This window comes from Felis catus, chromosome A1 (genome assembly GCF_018350175.1).
Source record: "Felis catus isolate Fca126 chromosome A1, F.catus_Fca126_mat1.0, whole genome shotgun sequence".
NCBI classification, from domain to species: domain Eukaryota; kingdom Metazoa; phylum Chordata; class Mammalia; order Carnivora; family Felidae; genus Felis; species Felis catus.
Window position 1 is genome coordinate 123,581,124 of NC_058368.1, and position 15,682 is coordinate 123,596,805.

Sequence of the window (15,682 nt, forward strand, 5' to 3'; positions counted from 1 at the left end):
GGCGGCCATCAACATTGCAGCCCACAGACTGAGTGGTCCCCAGAATCTCTAATAGTTCCAGAGAGTTCCCTGGCTAATGATCCATGCCGCATCTCTCAGGCAATGTTGACAATCTCATCAAAAGTGATATTTCCAGGGGCGCCTGGGTGGCGCAGTCAGTTAAGCGTCCGACTTCAGCCAGGTCACGATCTCGTGGTCCGTGAGTTCGAGCCCCGCGTCGGGCTCTGGGCTGATGGCTTAGAGCCTGGAGCCTGTTTCCGATTCTGTGTCTCCCTCTCTCTCTGCCCCTCCCCTGTTCACGCTCTGTCTCTCTCTGTCCCAAAAATAAATGTTGAAAAAAAAATTAAAAAAAAAAGTGATATTTCCACTGTGCTTAATGTTTTTCTGCTGCTTTCTGTCTCTTGGACGTTCCTTGAGGGCTTTGATAATCAGGGCGGAGGCAGAAGGTACCACTTCAGTCTGGGCCTGTCTGTTCTGAATGGTCAGTTTCACTGTAATCCTCAGACCCTTCCAATCACCAGTTACCTTGGCGATGTCATCACCAACCTTTTTACTCTCTTAATGATATTTTTTGATTAACAGAAATTCTTGGTTGTAGTTCACTCTGATTTATCAAACTTAATTTTTGGTTAATAATTTTATGTACTGTTTCGTAAAATATAAAAATAATTCTCTCATTTTATCTTCTAGAGGCTTTGTTGTTTTGCCTTTCACAGTTATATCTAAAATCCACATATAATTGATTTTTGGATGTAAAAGCATGTGGGTCAGATTAAATTCCCCTTGGCTTTCTAGTCCACCAAATGCCATTTATTGTCATTACTTTTGACCAATGAATCCAACCACAAAAAATATTCTCTAACTGTAATATTTTGGTAAAAGCAAAAGTATTAAATGTTTATTGAAGGTCCTCTTGTATGTAAATGTTTAACATTATTTTAATTCATGGTTTTTAAAAATATTAAGTTAGTGTGAGCTGTAAAACATTTTTAAAGCAAAACTTCCAAGAAACTTTGAAATATCAAAGGAGTGATATTCAGTTTTATTAGGGTATTCTGGGCTTTAGCCAGTTTTGATTTGTTTCATCTCCTTCCATGCCTTTTTCTGTCAATGACATATATAATACATGGAGTAATATTTTATGGACTCATCCTTAAAGTAAAAATTGCAGAACTGATTTTTAACCATTTACTTTTCAGGAAACGTTTTGATGGTAAATTACAATCGGAGTCAACTAATACTGCAAAAACCAAGAGAGATGCAGATTTTGAGGGCACAGATGAACCCATATTTGGAAAGAAGCCTAGGGTGGAAGAATCAATAAATGAAGATTTAAGGTAGTATTCCCATTGGCATAAATGTCAGTAACTCTTAAATGGTTGCGTGAAGTTTTGAAAATTACTTAAATGATGCTACTTTATGAAAGTGTTAAATTCAAGAAATGAAAAATATATTTTAGGTATATATTCATACAAAAATATAGAACATCTGTATAAGTTTGGGGAAACGGAAGACAACATAGAAGAGTCATCTTTTAATGTTTTAGAATCCAACTTGTGAGAAAGAATCGTGAAGCCTGATTTTTTTTTTTAAGAAAAAAACCCCACATTTCCTTTATTTATTAATGTCAAAGAATAGGATGGAACACAGAGAGTGGAATAAATGGAAAGAATAAAACTGACCCAATGGAAAAAGTAATTGAAAAGGAATGTTAAGAGGAATTAGATTTTTACTGTTACGTGTTGGAATAGAGTGGCTCTGAATCTCAAGACTGCTATCAGTGAGGGAGACCATGGATTTCTCTGACTGAAATAGCTGGTATTTCTCTTCTCTTTATAAAAGTTGGTGTCAGTTACTTAGGTTAACCTGTTTGTTATTGTGTGATGGATCTTCACAGCTTTACTTCTTTCTTCTTGTATGCCATATTTTGGCTTGGCACTACCATGAAGAATTTACTCTGAATTTTTTAAACTAGTTAGCTGTTGTAGTTAGCAGAAGTTACTACTGTAAATGGTGGTAGATATGTCACTGAAATATTTCTGATACACCGTTTTACAATGCTAGTGGAATAGGTTACAGAATAATAGTGGCAATTTAAAATCATTGTTGCTTATTATAGTAACCCTTGGGTTTTGTTCAAAGTATGATTGGTTATTGATTTAAATAAAAATCAAAAGTAAATAAGAATAGTATAAAAATACATCTATTTTTCTTTACTTTGTCCACAGTCATGTCCTTTCAGAATCTAAACAGAACCTAGATGAGTATAACTTAAGATTTTGAATAGGGAACACTTCTGTTAATTATAGCAATGTCTGTATTAAGCTAGTTTATTTTGTACTGTTTATCATGTGTAATGGTTTTTATAACGAGCTTCGTGTTTTGAAGTAGTGACAATGCTTTGGAACGGGTACTTTTTTTTAAATAGTTACTGGAATTCAGCTGACATAATTCTTTGAGTAATCCACTTGGCATCTGTTCTGTATTTGTAAAATAGATGTTAACTGATTTTGAATTCTCAGCCTATATTTGAATAATGTGAACACTTTTTTGAATATTCTTAATAGCCAGATTTTTTCCAATTTGTAATACTCATAATTAGGCAGTGTCCTTTTCCTTAGCAATTCATACAGGAGGCTTATTATCTAATCATAGAAAAATAATGTATTTTAACACAGCTTTAATACTTTTTTTTTTTTTTTAAGTTTGGCTGACTTGATGCCCAGAGTCAAGGTACAATCAGTTGAAACTGTTGAAGGGTGTACACATGAGGTAAGCACAAACAGTATATGGAAATTGGTGTTATAAATGGAAGTTTGCTTTGGACTATCTAATATGATCAGCCAGCCATTTAGCCTCAGGGGCTTTGGAAACAATTACAGTTTCTGTAGGGTATATAGTCAGGTGGAAGGAGCTGGGGTTTTGTATCCTAACCTGAGCTAGTATCTTGAACAACACTTTATCTTGAACAGCACTTTAACTACAGTCTTGGATAAATTTCTTAACCTTTTTTTTTTTTAATGTTTGTTTATTTTTGAGAGACATAGAGACAGGCCACGAGGGGGGAGAGGCAGACACACAGAATCCAAAGTAGGCTGCAGGCTCTGAGCTGTCAGCACAGAGTCTGATATGGGGTTTGAACTCATGAACCGTGAGATCATGACCTGAGCCAAAGTTCGATGCTTAACCAACTGAACCACAAGGTGCCCCAAATTTCTTAACCTTTTTGACATTGTTTTTTAAAATTTTTAAATTTGGAATAATGTGTTGGTTGTGAAGATTATAGAAGAAAATTAGTGTAAGTTACCCAGCACAGAGTAGGTGTTCAATACCCATTCATCCCCTTACTCCCAAAGTCAAGTAACAGTGCCATTTTATAGGTCACATGCTTTTTCATGTCCTGCTCTGGTTACTGATACATTGCAATTTCATTATTCGCCACAAGGTGGTAACCACTGATAGCTTGTAGTACCCCTTTTAGAAGAATTTATAAATATAAGGGACTAAAAAACGTTAAGAGAACTGTAACACTGTTTATACTAATAAAATCTTATTAAAAGTCTTTATTGAATAAGCAGAGTAATTCCGAATTAAAATGGCTTTTGATAAACATTTATAACCTTATTTTTTTAAATACCTGTTTTTTAGCACTTGTTTCTATGAGTTCCTTTGTATTCCTTTAGAATAGCACTTAGTTTGGAATTTGTAATACCCATTTGATCATTCAGTACTTATGTTAGACCGTATTCATTGCTCTGGTATTAAAAAAGATGGGAGGGAGGCCACACAATTTGCTCTTAAGAGGTTACAAGTTCTTGCTGTCCTTCACAATTCTCCACAGTCCCTCCTTCTGTCACTTCTCAGTTTTTTAGCAGCTAACTTTACCTTTTACTTCATTTAGAGGGTTGAGGCTATCAAATTGGAGTGTCCTCTGTTTATAACCTTCTTCACCAAGCCTGTTCACACCTGTCCTGTCAACTAAAAGGAAAAGGCAATGCTAAGGAGGCTTGTTCAGCTAGTGTTCTTGGTTGTAACTTGTCATGCTTTCACAATGACCTAAAAGCCTTCATTTTCCCTTGTTTCTAGAGTGGAGTCTCTTCTGTATTTGCCCTTCCCTATCAGCATGTGAATATTCAGAAGATTCTCTTATTCTAGGTTGCTTTTCAGCCACTATGTTGTTTTTTTCCCCCTTTTGTGGTCATTCAATCAGTATATATCTTTAGAGTGCCAGGAACATTGTATTATTCACTAAGTATAAAGAAATAGAAGAGATGTGGTCCCTTACTTTTGAGAGTTGCTATTGAGTACTCTGCTAGGAAAATCCCTGCTAGACTTTCTAACTTGCCATTCATTTTTATAAATACACTATAATTAGATTTCTTCTTTCTCCATTTCTTTCAAACTGTTGTCACAAGAATCACCAATGACTATTTAGTATGTCTGTTTGACTCTTGATCATTTTGCTGTTTTTTTATTTATCTGACTCTTAGTCTCTCTTTCCTACCATTACACGTTAGTGTTACCCAGACTGTTCTCAGAGAATAAAAACAAAAACTTTTTGATTTTTATACATGTGAAACATAACCTATTATTCTTGCTGCTGTTAAATCTTACAGAAGCTAAAATCCTAATTGCTTCACATTGATGTTCTTGGTTCATGTCATAGAAAGTACCAAAAGAGATGTGAGAGGGTCACTCAACTGATGAGATACAGCCATATAAGTTAATCATATCTTAATGGGGATCATAACATGATTTGGAGTCTAGGCTTCAGATTTTCAGATCCAGAAATTTGATTTTCTCAGTGTACCAACAGTTGTGCTTTCTTGGATAGACTCACTTTTGTCATATTCATAAGAGATGGACGTATACAAAAACATGTCATTTCCTTAATTTAAAGCATAAGTAGTTGTCTCACTATCAAACTACCTGTAAATTTCTTAGAATCCTAATAAAGAGGAATATACAGTATTAAGGGAAAGACTAGTGAAAACTATTCTGTCCCCCAGAAATATTCATTCATTAATAAAAACATTTGATAAGTATTTCTTAATGTATGCAGCATAAAATACCACATTCTTACTTATCTCACCTTTATAGATTCCATTTAGAATGTCACAGTCCTTCTAACACATTCATTATACTGGGTATTACTATTCATTGGGTTTCATAATTTACTAAGTTTCACTATTTTAAATTAGGATCAGAGTCTAGTTATTCATTTTTTAAATACAATCCACATTGTGGTTATATGTTTGACCCTGAGCAACAGGAGTTTGAATACAGATTTTTTTTTTTTTTTTTTTTTTTAAAGTAAGCTTCATGCCCAGTATAGAGTCCAACTTGGGGCTTGAATTCATGACCCTGAGATAAGAGTCAGATGCTTAACTGAGCACCCAGGCGCCCCTAAATGTAGACTTTTTTTTTTTTTTTTGATAAATACAATACTGTAAATATATATTCTCTTCCTTAGGGTTTTCTTAATTTCATTTTCTCTAGCTTACTTTATCATAAGAATACAGTATAAAATACATGTATATAATATGTGTTAATCAACTATATTACCAGTAAGGCTTCTGGTTAACAGTAGGCTACTGATAGTAAAGTTTTAGGGGAATCAGAAATTACACGTGGATTTTTGACTGCATGGGGGGGTGGGGGGGTTGTTGCCCCAAACCCCATGTTCACGGGTCAGCTGTAATTGAGTTGGAAATTTACTGAAGATTTCTTAGTATTGCTAAGGTGGGTAATCTCATGTAATACTTGCTTATTTAGATTTTGCTCTTATAAATTATTTCTAATTTTAGTGTGTACCTTATTTTGCCCCTGTGCATTATTTGAACACTAAATGGTTTAATTCTTAGGAATTTAGATACATTATGAACTGCTGCTCTCCAGATCTTTTTTTTTTTTTTTTTTTTACACTTTTATTTCAGAGAGAGCACGAGTGCCCACACAAGCTAGGGAGAGGGGCAAAGGTAGGGAGAGAGAGAATCCCAAGCAGGCTCTATGCACAGCATCAGCCTGATACAGGTTTCAGAGAGAGAGAGAGAGAGTGAGTACCCACACAAGCTAGGGAGAGGGGCAGAGAGAAGGAGAGAGAGAATCCCAAGCAGGTCTATGCACAGCATGAGCCTGACAGAGGTGTATCGATCCCACCACCCTGGGATCATGATCTGAGCTGGGTTGGGCACTCAGCCGACTGAGCCACCCAGTTGCCCCTGCTCTCCAGATCTTAACCTTTACTGGAGGAAAAGAAAGTTTCTGCTTTAGGAAATATGGAGTAGTATTTTATTCTACATGGTTTTCTTTCATGTGGCAGCGTCCGTTTTTGTGTCCACTTAGCTTTTTTGAGCTAATATTAATTCCTTAATATTAGGCAGTACATTACATGTGGAAAATACAAAGATACCTAAGATAGGTCCTAGACCTTAATAAACACAATTTCTTTAGGGAAATGGACTTAAAGGGTTTTAATCCCCTTACCGTTAGATAAACATAAGTAGAGGTTTTTTGATTATTGTAGCTTTAGCATTTGTCTTGTTCTTAAAAGCAGTTATTTAATTTTATAGTGTCTAAGACTGTAGCAGACCCTATCACTTGTACTTTTCAAGCCAGCATTAATTATGGAATGTTGAATGTTCATCAGTTCTCGAATAGTAAGTTGGTGATTTTTGTTTTAACATTAGGTTGCACTTCCTGCAGATGAAGATTATTTACCACTTAAACCTCGAGTTGGAAAAGCTGCAAAGGTCTGTACTTTGGGCAATACAGTTTGTACAGTTTTGTGTCTCTTTTCTAAAAATCTTAAAGATAAATTCTTTCAAATGAGATTTTTATACTTCCCAGTGTGTGTATACCAAGAAGAAGCTACCTGAAGTCAAATATAATGAGAACCAAATCAGTAAACTACCATGAAGAAAATCATGCATGATGTGATGAGATTTTTAAAAATGAAAGTAATGATTCTCCACATTCTTAAAGAATTTAATGAAAAATATGTCCATCTTTCTTTAGAAAAAAAGCATGTGTGCAATGTCATACATATAGTTTGAGAAGTTTAACAAGCTTTTAATGAAACTTTAATGCTTATGTTAAATGGATTTTGAAGTACTGGTAGACCTTAAATGATAATTCAGATTTTCAGAGTCATTTTTCTCTAAATGAAAAACGGAGCATTTCTTCAAGTCTAGTAGATGTATTATTCTGCCTCTGCTGAGGGAACTGAAGTGAACTCGAGCAGAGTTCCCATCTGAATGGAAAGAATACCTATTTTAGGGGTTGCTGTAAAGGTTAATAATGTATGGAAAATGTGTTGCACAGTGCCTACCACAAAACATGTTGACAAATGGCAGTGTTACCCTGTTATAACTAATATAACGTGTATGTTAGCATAGTAAATTGAAAGATAGCAGAATTAGCTTCTGTGCTGTTTAAAGGTGTTTTTTTAGTCTTCCTAATTTTCTCTGGTGGGTGGCATAATTTTTAAATAGAATCATAAAGAAGTGTTCCCAGAATGCTTCTGAGGGGGCTAGCATCTCTTGATTTTAAGTGTGTTCTGATATGGCTAGATATTTTCATGCCAATACTATTTTTTTTCTTTTATAGGAATACCCGTTCATTCTTGATGCTTTTCAAAGAGAAGCCATTCAGTGTGTTGATAATAATCAGTCTGTTTTAGTATCTGCACATACATCAGCAGGAAAAACTGTATGCGCCGAGTGAGTAGCTTTCTATTTAAAGGAAATTTTAGGCCTGTTAATATTTGTTCCTATGCTGGTTTCTGATGTTATATTCTCTTGTTGGATTGACTCCTTTATTATTATATAATGTTCTTTTTTTATTTCTTATTATAGTCTTCGTTTTAAAGTCTATTTTGTCTGATCTGAGTGTGGTCTTCCCTGCTTAATTTTGGTTTCCATTTGCATGGAATATCCTTTTCCCGTTCCTTTACTTTCAGTCTGTGTGTGTCCTTATATCTGAAGCGAGTCTCTTTAGGCAGCATATAGCTGAGTTTTGTGGTTTTTATTCCATTCAGCTACTCTGTGTCTTTTTATTGGGGAATTTAGTCTATCTACATTTAAAGTAATGATAGATAACGTACTTATTGCCATTTTATTAATTGTTTTTTGGCTGTTTTGTGTTCCTCTGTTCCATTCTTGTTTTACTGTGTACTTTTTTTTTTTTTTCAACGTTTATTTATTTTTGGGACAGAGAGAGACAGAGCATGAACGGGGGAGGGGCAGAGAGAGAGGGAGACACAGAATCGGAAACAGACTCCAGGCTCTGAGCCATCAGCCCAGGGCCTGACGCGGGGCTCGAACTCACGGACCGCGAGATCGTGACCTGGCTGAAGTCGGACACTTAACTGACTGCGCCACCCAGGTGCCCCTACTGTGTACTTTTTAAAAGAATTTTTGAAATAACTTTATTTTTTAATCTCACCCTTTACAAGTTTAAATTTTGGGGCTCCTGGGTGGCTCAGATGATGATTAAGCGTCTCACTTCAGCTCAGGTCATGATCTCCGGGTTCATGAGTTTGTACCCCACATTGGGCTCCCTGCTGTGGAGTGGCTCCCACAGAGCCACTTCAGATCCTCTCTCCCCCTCTCTCTGCCCCTCCCCTGCTAGCATGCTCGCTCGCTTGGTCTCTCTCTCCCTCAAAAATAAATAAAAACTAAGAAAAAAATTCTTTTTACTGTTTAAATTTTTTTGATTTTTGCAAGTAAAGACAGTTTTACTTCTTTCTATTTTAAATACTTTTAATGTCTTGCCTTATTGAACTGACTAGCACAGCCTAGTACAATGTTGAATGGAAGAGATGAGAGAGGACATCCTTGCCTTGTTCCTGATATTAAGTCTTCATCAGCATGTTATTATCTATAGGTTTTTCTTAGATGCTTTTTATCATTTTAAGGAAGTTCACTTCTGAGTTTGCTTGTGTGTGTTTATATGCCTATAGAATATTTTGCTATTGTATTTTGTCCAATTTTTTTTCTGTTAATATAATGAATACATTAATTTTCAAATAATAAACCAGTCTGAGATAAACCACAAGGTTATGATACATATGCTTGTAATAAATAGCAGTGTTGTGATTTATAAGATACATATTTAGTCATTTTGATGACCAAATACATGTTTCTTGTATGTATTTAGTCTTCATCCATGGTTCCTGGGTCAAGTCTTCTAAAACCCTTGGAATTTCATGTGATAAGAGCAATAAAGGTCTTTTGTTACGTTTTAATGAGTTGACTTTGGATGGACTGGTTGCCAGGAGAACCAACTATGTGATCCCTGTAGAGTAGAGGGAAGAGGGCTGAGGGTTGAATCAGCCACTGACCAATGACTTAGTCGTGACTGTGATGTGAAGCTTCCATAAACCCAAAAGGACTCAGGTCAGTGAGGTTCCAGGTTGGTGAACATGTGCAGATGTTCTGGGAACAGATGTTCCAGAATAATGCACACCTGGATAGGAAGGGCATTGGGAGATCTTCATCCCTTCCCCATACCTTGCCCTGTGTATTTCTTCATCTGGTTGTTGTGTATCTGTTAATATAATGGCAAATATAATTAGTATATTTACTGAGCTCTGTGAACTGCTCCAGCAAATTAATCTGTACCAAGGAGGAAGTTGTTGGAACCCTCTATCTGAAATCACTTGGTCAAAAGCACAGGTATCTGGCCTGGAGCTTGCTACTGGCATCTGAAGTGGGGGCTGGAGGACAGTGTTAACTGAGCCCTTAATATGTAGAATCTGTTGCTATCTCTGGGGAGTGTCAGAATTTAGTTGAATTCTCAGACACCCTGCCAATGCCTGAGAATTGGTTGGTGGTGCGAGTGGGGGACCCTCTCCCATGTTTGAATTGGGTCTAGGAATCCCCCCAAAATTCATGTTGGTAGATACATTACTGGATTAGATTTGCTTAAATTGTGGTAAGAATTTTTGCTTCTGTTCATGAAGGATGTTGGTCTGTAGTTTTATTGTAGTATCTTTTTTTGGTTTTGGTATCAGGGTAATGTTATCTGTTTTTTTTACAGATTAGTCTGCTAAACTGATGCTGTCTGAACAACATCATTCTTCTTCTTAAAGAAACATTTTTACAGTTAATGGTAGCACAAATCTCTTGATGAAAAATTCTTTTAATTTTTTCTTTCTTTTGGTAAAGATTTTATTTTTAAGTAATCTCTCCATCCAACGTGGGGGTCAAACCCCCAACTGCAAGATACTAGAGTTTCATGGTCCTCCAACTGAGCCAACCAGGTGCCACTCTTCCACCTTTTGTATATCTAAAACATCTTTTACTTTGCCTTCATTTTTGACAGATACTTGCAGTCAATAAAGAATTCTAATTCCTCTAAGAGTACTTTTTGACTTGCATAGTTTATGACAGGAAATCCCTGTCATCCTTACCTTGTTCCTCTGCAGATAATGTATCGTTTTTTTCTTGGCTACTTTTAATTAAGATTTTATCTTTATCAGGGTTTTAAGCAGTTTATTTATTTTTAGAGAGAGAGAGAGGAGAGCATGAGCTCTGGGGAGAGGGGCAGATGGCGAGAGAGAATCATAAGCAGGCTCCATGCTCAGCGCGGAGCCATGCTCCATCCCATGACCCTGGGATCATGACCTAAGCAGAAATCAAAATTGGGCGCTCAGCCCACTGACCCACCCAGTCACCCCTTAACCAATTTATAAGGCTGGTTGATGTAGTTTTTTTCATGTTTCTTGGACTTTGGGTTTGTTTTTCCATGTTGCCTCTGGCTTCTCTTCTTTAAGGTCTCTGATTACTATTACATTGGGCTACTTAAAGTTGCCTCATGATTCATTGATACTGTGTTCATTTTGGGCCTGTTCTAATGCTGTATCTTCCAATTCATTAATCTTTGCTTCTGCATTGTCTAATATGTCATTAATCCCATTCCATGTATTTTTATCTCGGATGTTGTTATTTGTTATTAGCTCAGATTTTCCTTGCTGGAAGTTTATTTTTATGTGTGGTGGGTTTTTTTGTTTTTTGTTTTATTTCCCATTTGTCTTCTTACTACTTAACTTTTTTTTAGCTTCTTGAACATATGGAATACTGTTTACAAACTGTTTAAATGTCTTTGTTACTGCTTTTTTCATTTGTGTTACTTCTAATCTGTTTTGATTGACTTTTCCCTGTGTTACAGGTCCATATTTTCCTCCTCCTGCATATTGTTTTGATGGAATGTTTCACTGTTAATTTTCATCACTGTCTTGGAGCAGTTTGATTATGATGTGACTTTACATAGTTCTTCTCATGTTTCTTGTGCTTGAGTTTGTTGGGCTTCTCAGATCTGTAGGTTTATTATAGTTTTCATCAAATTTGGGATAATTTCAGCAATTTTTTATTTCAAACATTCCCCATCCTCCTTTTTCCTTGGGATCTTCACTTAAACTTGTATCATGCCACTTTAAGTTGTCTCACAGCCCACTTACACTCTGTTTATTATTATTTTGTTTTTTGGAGTTTATTCTGTGTTTTTCACTTTGGACAGCTTTTCTTGTTAGGTCTTCAAGTTTATTCATCTTTTTTTCCGCCATGTCTAATCTGATATTAATTCTATCCAGTATATTTCAAATCAGACAATGGATTTTTCATCTCTACAAGTTTGATTTGGGTCTTTTAATTTTTTCCATTGTTTTTTTCTTACTGCTTTGTCTTTGTCATTCAGTTTGATAATGTTTCTAGGTGTGATTCTTTTTCATTTTTCCTGCTTGGGTTTATTGTATATGTCACATCTGTAGATTAATATTTTTCTGTTTAAAACAAATTTAGGAAGTTTCTCACTGTTATTTTTTCACATAGTTTTTTCTTCTTCCTCACTTTGAATCTTCCACTGGGACACTGAGGTTGTTTCTTTTCCTTTCTTTAGATTCGATAATTTTTGTTGATCTATCTTCATATTTACTGATACTTTGTTCTGTCATCTCAAATCTGCTCTTGAACCCATCTAGTGAATTCTTCATTTCAGTTATTATACTTTTCACCTGTAGGGTTTTCATTTATGGATAAGTATAAACACAATATCTCTCTGTTCAGATGGCCTGTTTATTGAATAATTACCCTCTATTTCCTTTAATTCTTAGAATATGGCTTCCTTTCATTTTTTGGACTGGTTTCTGATAGCTGCTTTGAAGTCTGTGTCTGCTAAGTCCAATATCTGGGCCCACTGAGAATTAGTTTCTCATGACTGCTTTTTTCCCTAGGGATGGATCATACTTCCCTGTTTCTTTTATCTTCTAATGTTTTGTTCGAAAGTGGACATTTTAGATAATATATTGTAGCATCTCTATATCCTTTTTTCTTTCATATCTTTCTCAAAGTTTGTGTTTGATCATGTTTGGATAGCTTTTAATTTTTTGTTTATTTAACTATTTGAGAAATATGGTTATATGGTTGTGATATCATTATTTCCTCAAATAGGTTATAAGCCTTTTGTGGGCCAGACTGTGTTTTTTTTTTGTTTTTTTTGTTTTTTTTTTTTTTTTAAATTTTTTTATGTTTATTTATTTTTGAGACAGAAACAGAGCATGAACGGGGGAGGGTCAGAGAGAGAGGGAGACATAGAATCCGAAGCAGGCTCCAGGCTCTGAGCACAGGCTCTGAGCCTCAGCACAGAGCCCGATGCGGGGCTCGAACCCACAGACCGTGAGATCATGACCTGAGCCGAAGTCGGACGCTCAATCGACTGAGCCACCCAGGCGCCCCCAGACTGTGTTTTAAACAAGAAGACTCTACCACAATGCTAACTTTAGTCATCATGGTCTATATTTAAATACTTAATTAAATTTTCTTTAGAAAACCAAAACTACTTTATTGCATTTTGTTAATAGCTATGGAGGAACTTTTCCATAATTAGACCTACCATAATTCCAGGCAAGGACTGATTTGATATCTATTACATGTGGGAATGAATACATATGGATGAACTTATTTTTGAAACTCTAAAGAGCAAAGCTCATTTTCCAGTGTTCAGTAATTGTTTATGCTCTATATGTGTATAAACAGACAGGCAGAGGCTCTCAACTTTTGGAGGCTCATTTATAGAACCAAAAGTGTTTTACTTGGAAGAAATAGGGTAACCATTAGTAATCTTTTGGTATTAATAATTAAGTTGCATTAACTCCAAGAGACAAGAGTTAAAATTAAATATTCTTGTTTGGTTAGACCACTACATTTCAGATTTATTATAATAATTATTATTTTAATAGTTTGTTAGTAGTGATTAGAACAAGATACTCATGTTCTGCCAAGTCCATTGAAAATAAGTAATTAGGGGAAGTTGTGACAATTTATATATTAACAGAATTTTTAAATTACATACTTTAAAGAAAAGGTTTTGTAAATACTTGATTCTTATTTGCTTTCCCATTTCTAGGTATGCCATTGCATTGGCCTTAAGGGAAAAACAGCGTGTAATATTCACCAGCCCAATTAAGGCTCTGAGTAACCAGAAATACCGAGAAATGTATGAAGAGTTTCAAGATGTTGGTTTGATGACTGGAGATGTTACTATTAATCCTACAGCATCTTGTCTTGTTATGACCACAGAGGTAATTTATATGGTGCCTCATCCAGTCTTTCCTTTTAAATTTAATTAATGTATTTATTCACTGAGAACACCTAATGCGTTTTACTTGCTCTATATAAACAAAATGTAATGCTTTATTTTCTGAGATTTACTTGACAGGGAAAAAAGTTCATCTTAAAGGTCTATTTTTAGTAATTACATAAATTTAGTTGTAAATTTTAATATTTCTATTATTTGTCATATGATATAGATTTTTTTCACCAAATATTTTTATTTTTAATTAAAAAACGTTATTTTTTGAGAGAGAGTGCACTCGCAAGCAGAGGAGGGGCGGAGAGAGAGGGAGGGAGAAAATCAAGCCAGCTCCACACTCAGCACAGAGCCAGTAGTGTGGCTTGATCTCACAAACGTGAGATCATGACCTGAGCTGTAATCAAGAGGCAGACACTGAACTGACTGAGCTCCCCGGGTAGCCCCGTCAGTTTGTTTTCATGTCAGTGACAATAAGTCTTTAAAAATATTTGGTGAGGGGCACCTGGGTGGCTCATTCGGTTAAGCCTAAAGACTCTTGATTTCGGTTCAGGTTATGATCTCATTGTTTGTGAGGTCCAACCCCTCATGGGGTTCTGTGCTGACAGTGAGGATCTGCTTAGGAGTCTCTCTCTGCCCCTCCCCCGCTCTTAACTGTGTGTGGGCTCTCTCTCAAAAAATAAACGTTAAAAAAAAAGAAAATAGAGTTTTGTATACATAGTTTCATATAAGCAGTGGCTTTTCCTTCCACTTTTTATTTTTGTATCTTAGTGTTGATACAAATACATAAGTTCTTCTAAAATGCCCAGTTTAGTTTCCTCCCATAATAGCAGTTAAGTTTTACTTAAAACCTATGTGTTTATATCTTATGTTTTGAATACAATCAGTTATCTTTGCTATACCAAGTACTTTCATACGTACTTGATTTATATCCCTGCATTTTATAAGGACATGGTACAACAGAGTGTAAATTAGCTTCTGGTCTGCAGAGTCAACCAAAAACATTGCTCACTTTTCATTTTGGTTCCCAAAGTAAGTTTCCATTCTCAAAACTTTTTCCCATGTGTGGAAGATTTTCTTTAACTCAAAAATCAGGATACTGGTTGCCAGAGAGCATCCATGTTGTGAGATGAAGTAGAAAAAATCAGTAAACAGCATAAGGTACCATGTGTTGGATAGAAGATAATTTTAAGTTACTCTCATATGCTACATAGTGTGGATCTTGTGATGAGTGTTGTATGTACAATGAAGTGGCTTCATACTTGAGATATATGGAAATAGGAGTGATAATTCTCTCCATGGATTGTACCTGATTACTAACTATTGAAAAGCCATTTATTTTGGTTTTATGAGAGAAGGAATATTATTTGATTTATGAAATGTATTTAAGATGTAATCTCCTAAAATTATTTTAATACTTCTATTAAAAAAGCATTTCTAAAATTTCTTGTTAGAAAGAACTTGTGTCACAATTTTGTGAAATCATTTATATTTTTTTAGATTTTGAGAAGTATGCTGTACAGAGGTTCTGAAGTTATGCGAGAAGTTGCTTGGGTCATATTTGATGAAATTCATTACATGAGAGATTCAGGTATATTCTGCCATGTTGTTGAGATGTGTACCATGTATTTTCCTTAAGAAGGGCATTAGGAATTTTGAAGAACTAGTTAAATTTTGCTTTGAATTTTCATGTGGCTAGAGTTCTAATAGATTTTCCACTACACTGTGAGAAACATGATATAATACTTCAGATAGGATCTTATTTAACTTTAGTTTCTTAAATAGTAATCAGGTAAGAAAAAATGCAAATTCATACAAAACAATTGGAATTAAAACTAGTTTGTTTTTAATAGAGAATGCTCCAAAATAACTGTTAAAGAATTTTTAAAACTTTTAGCCTACAGAGTTAACTTTCTTGACTTTTCGTTACTATTTTAGTTTTTAAAAACTAAGAAATGCATGGTTATGGTAAAAAAAAAATACTAAGGGTTATGAAATAAAAATGAGAAAAAATTATAATTATCCCTTTACTGGCACTATTACACTATTGTAAAGGCTAGTAGGTATACTTGGACTTTTGAGTGGAGCTGGGAGG

The 15,682-nt window shown here is 35.2% G+C and overlaps 1 protein-coding gene across 3 annotated transcripts in view; it reads left to right on the forward strand.

Annotated features, from left to right (window-relative positions):
- MTREX (Mtr4 exosome RNA helicase) overlaps window positions 1-15,682 on the forward strand; it is a 107,676-nt gene that overhangs the window by 8,098 nt on the left and 83,896 nt on the right. For 2 of the 3 annotated variants that reach the window (XM_003980964.6, XM_045060726.1), the window contains exons 2-7: window positions 1,200-1,337; window positions 2,706-2,772; window positions 6,690-6,752; window positions 7,609-7,721; window positions 13,405-13,579; window positions 15,088-15,178. In XM_003980964.6, coding sequence (XP_003981013.2) covers window positions 1,200-1,337; window positions 2,706-2,772; window positions 6,690-6,752; window positions 7,609-7,721; window positions 13,405-13,579; window positions 15,088-15,178 — 647 coding nt within the window. Of the gene's footprint in view, window positions 1-40; window positions 196-1,199; window positions 1,338-2,705; window positions 2,773-6,689; window positions 6,753-7,608; window positions 7,722-13,404; window positions 13,580-15,087; window positions 15,179-15,682 lie in introns of those variants that run through there. The other variant, XM_045060724.1, reaches the window with a different exon arrangement.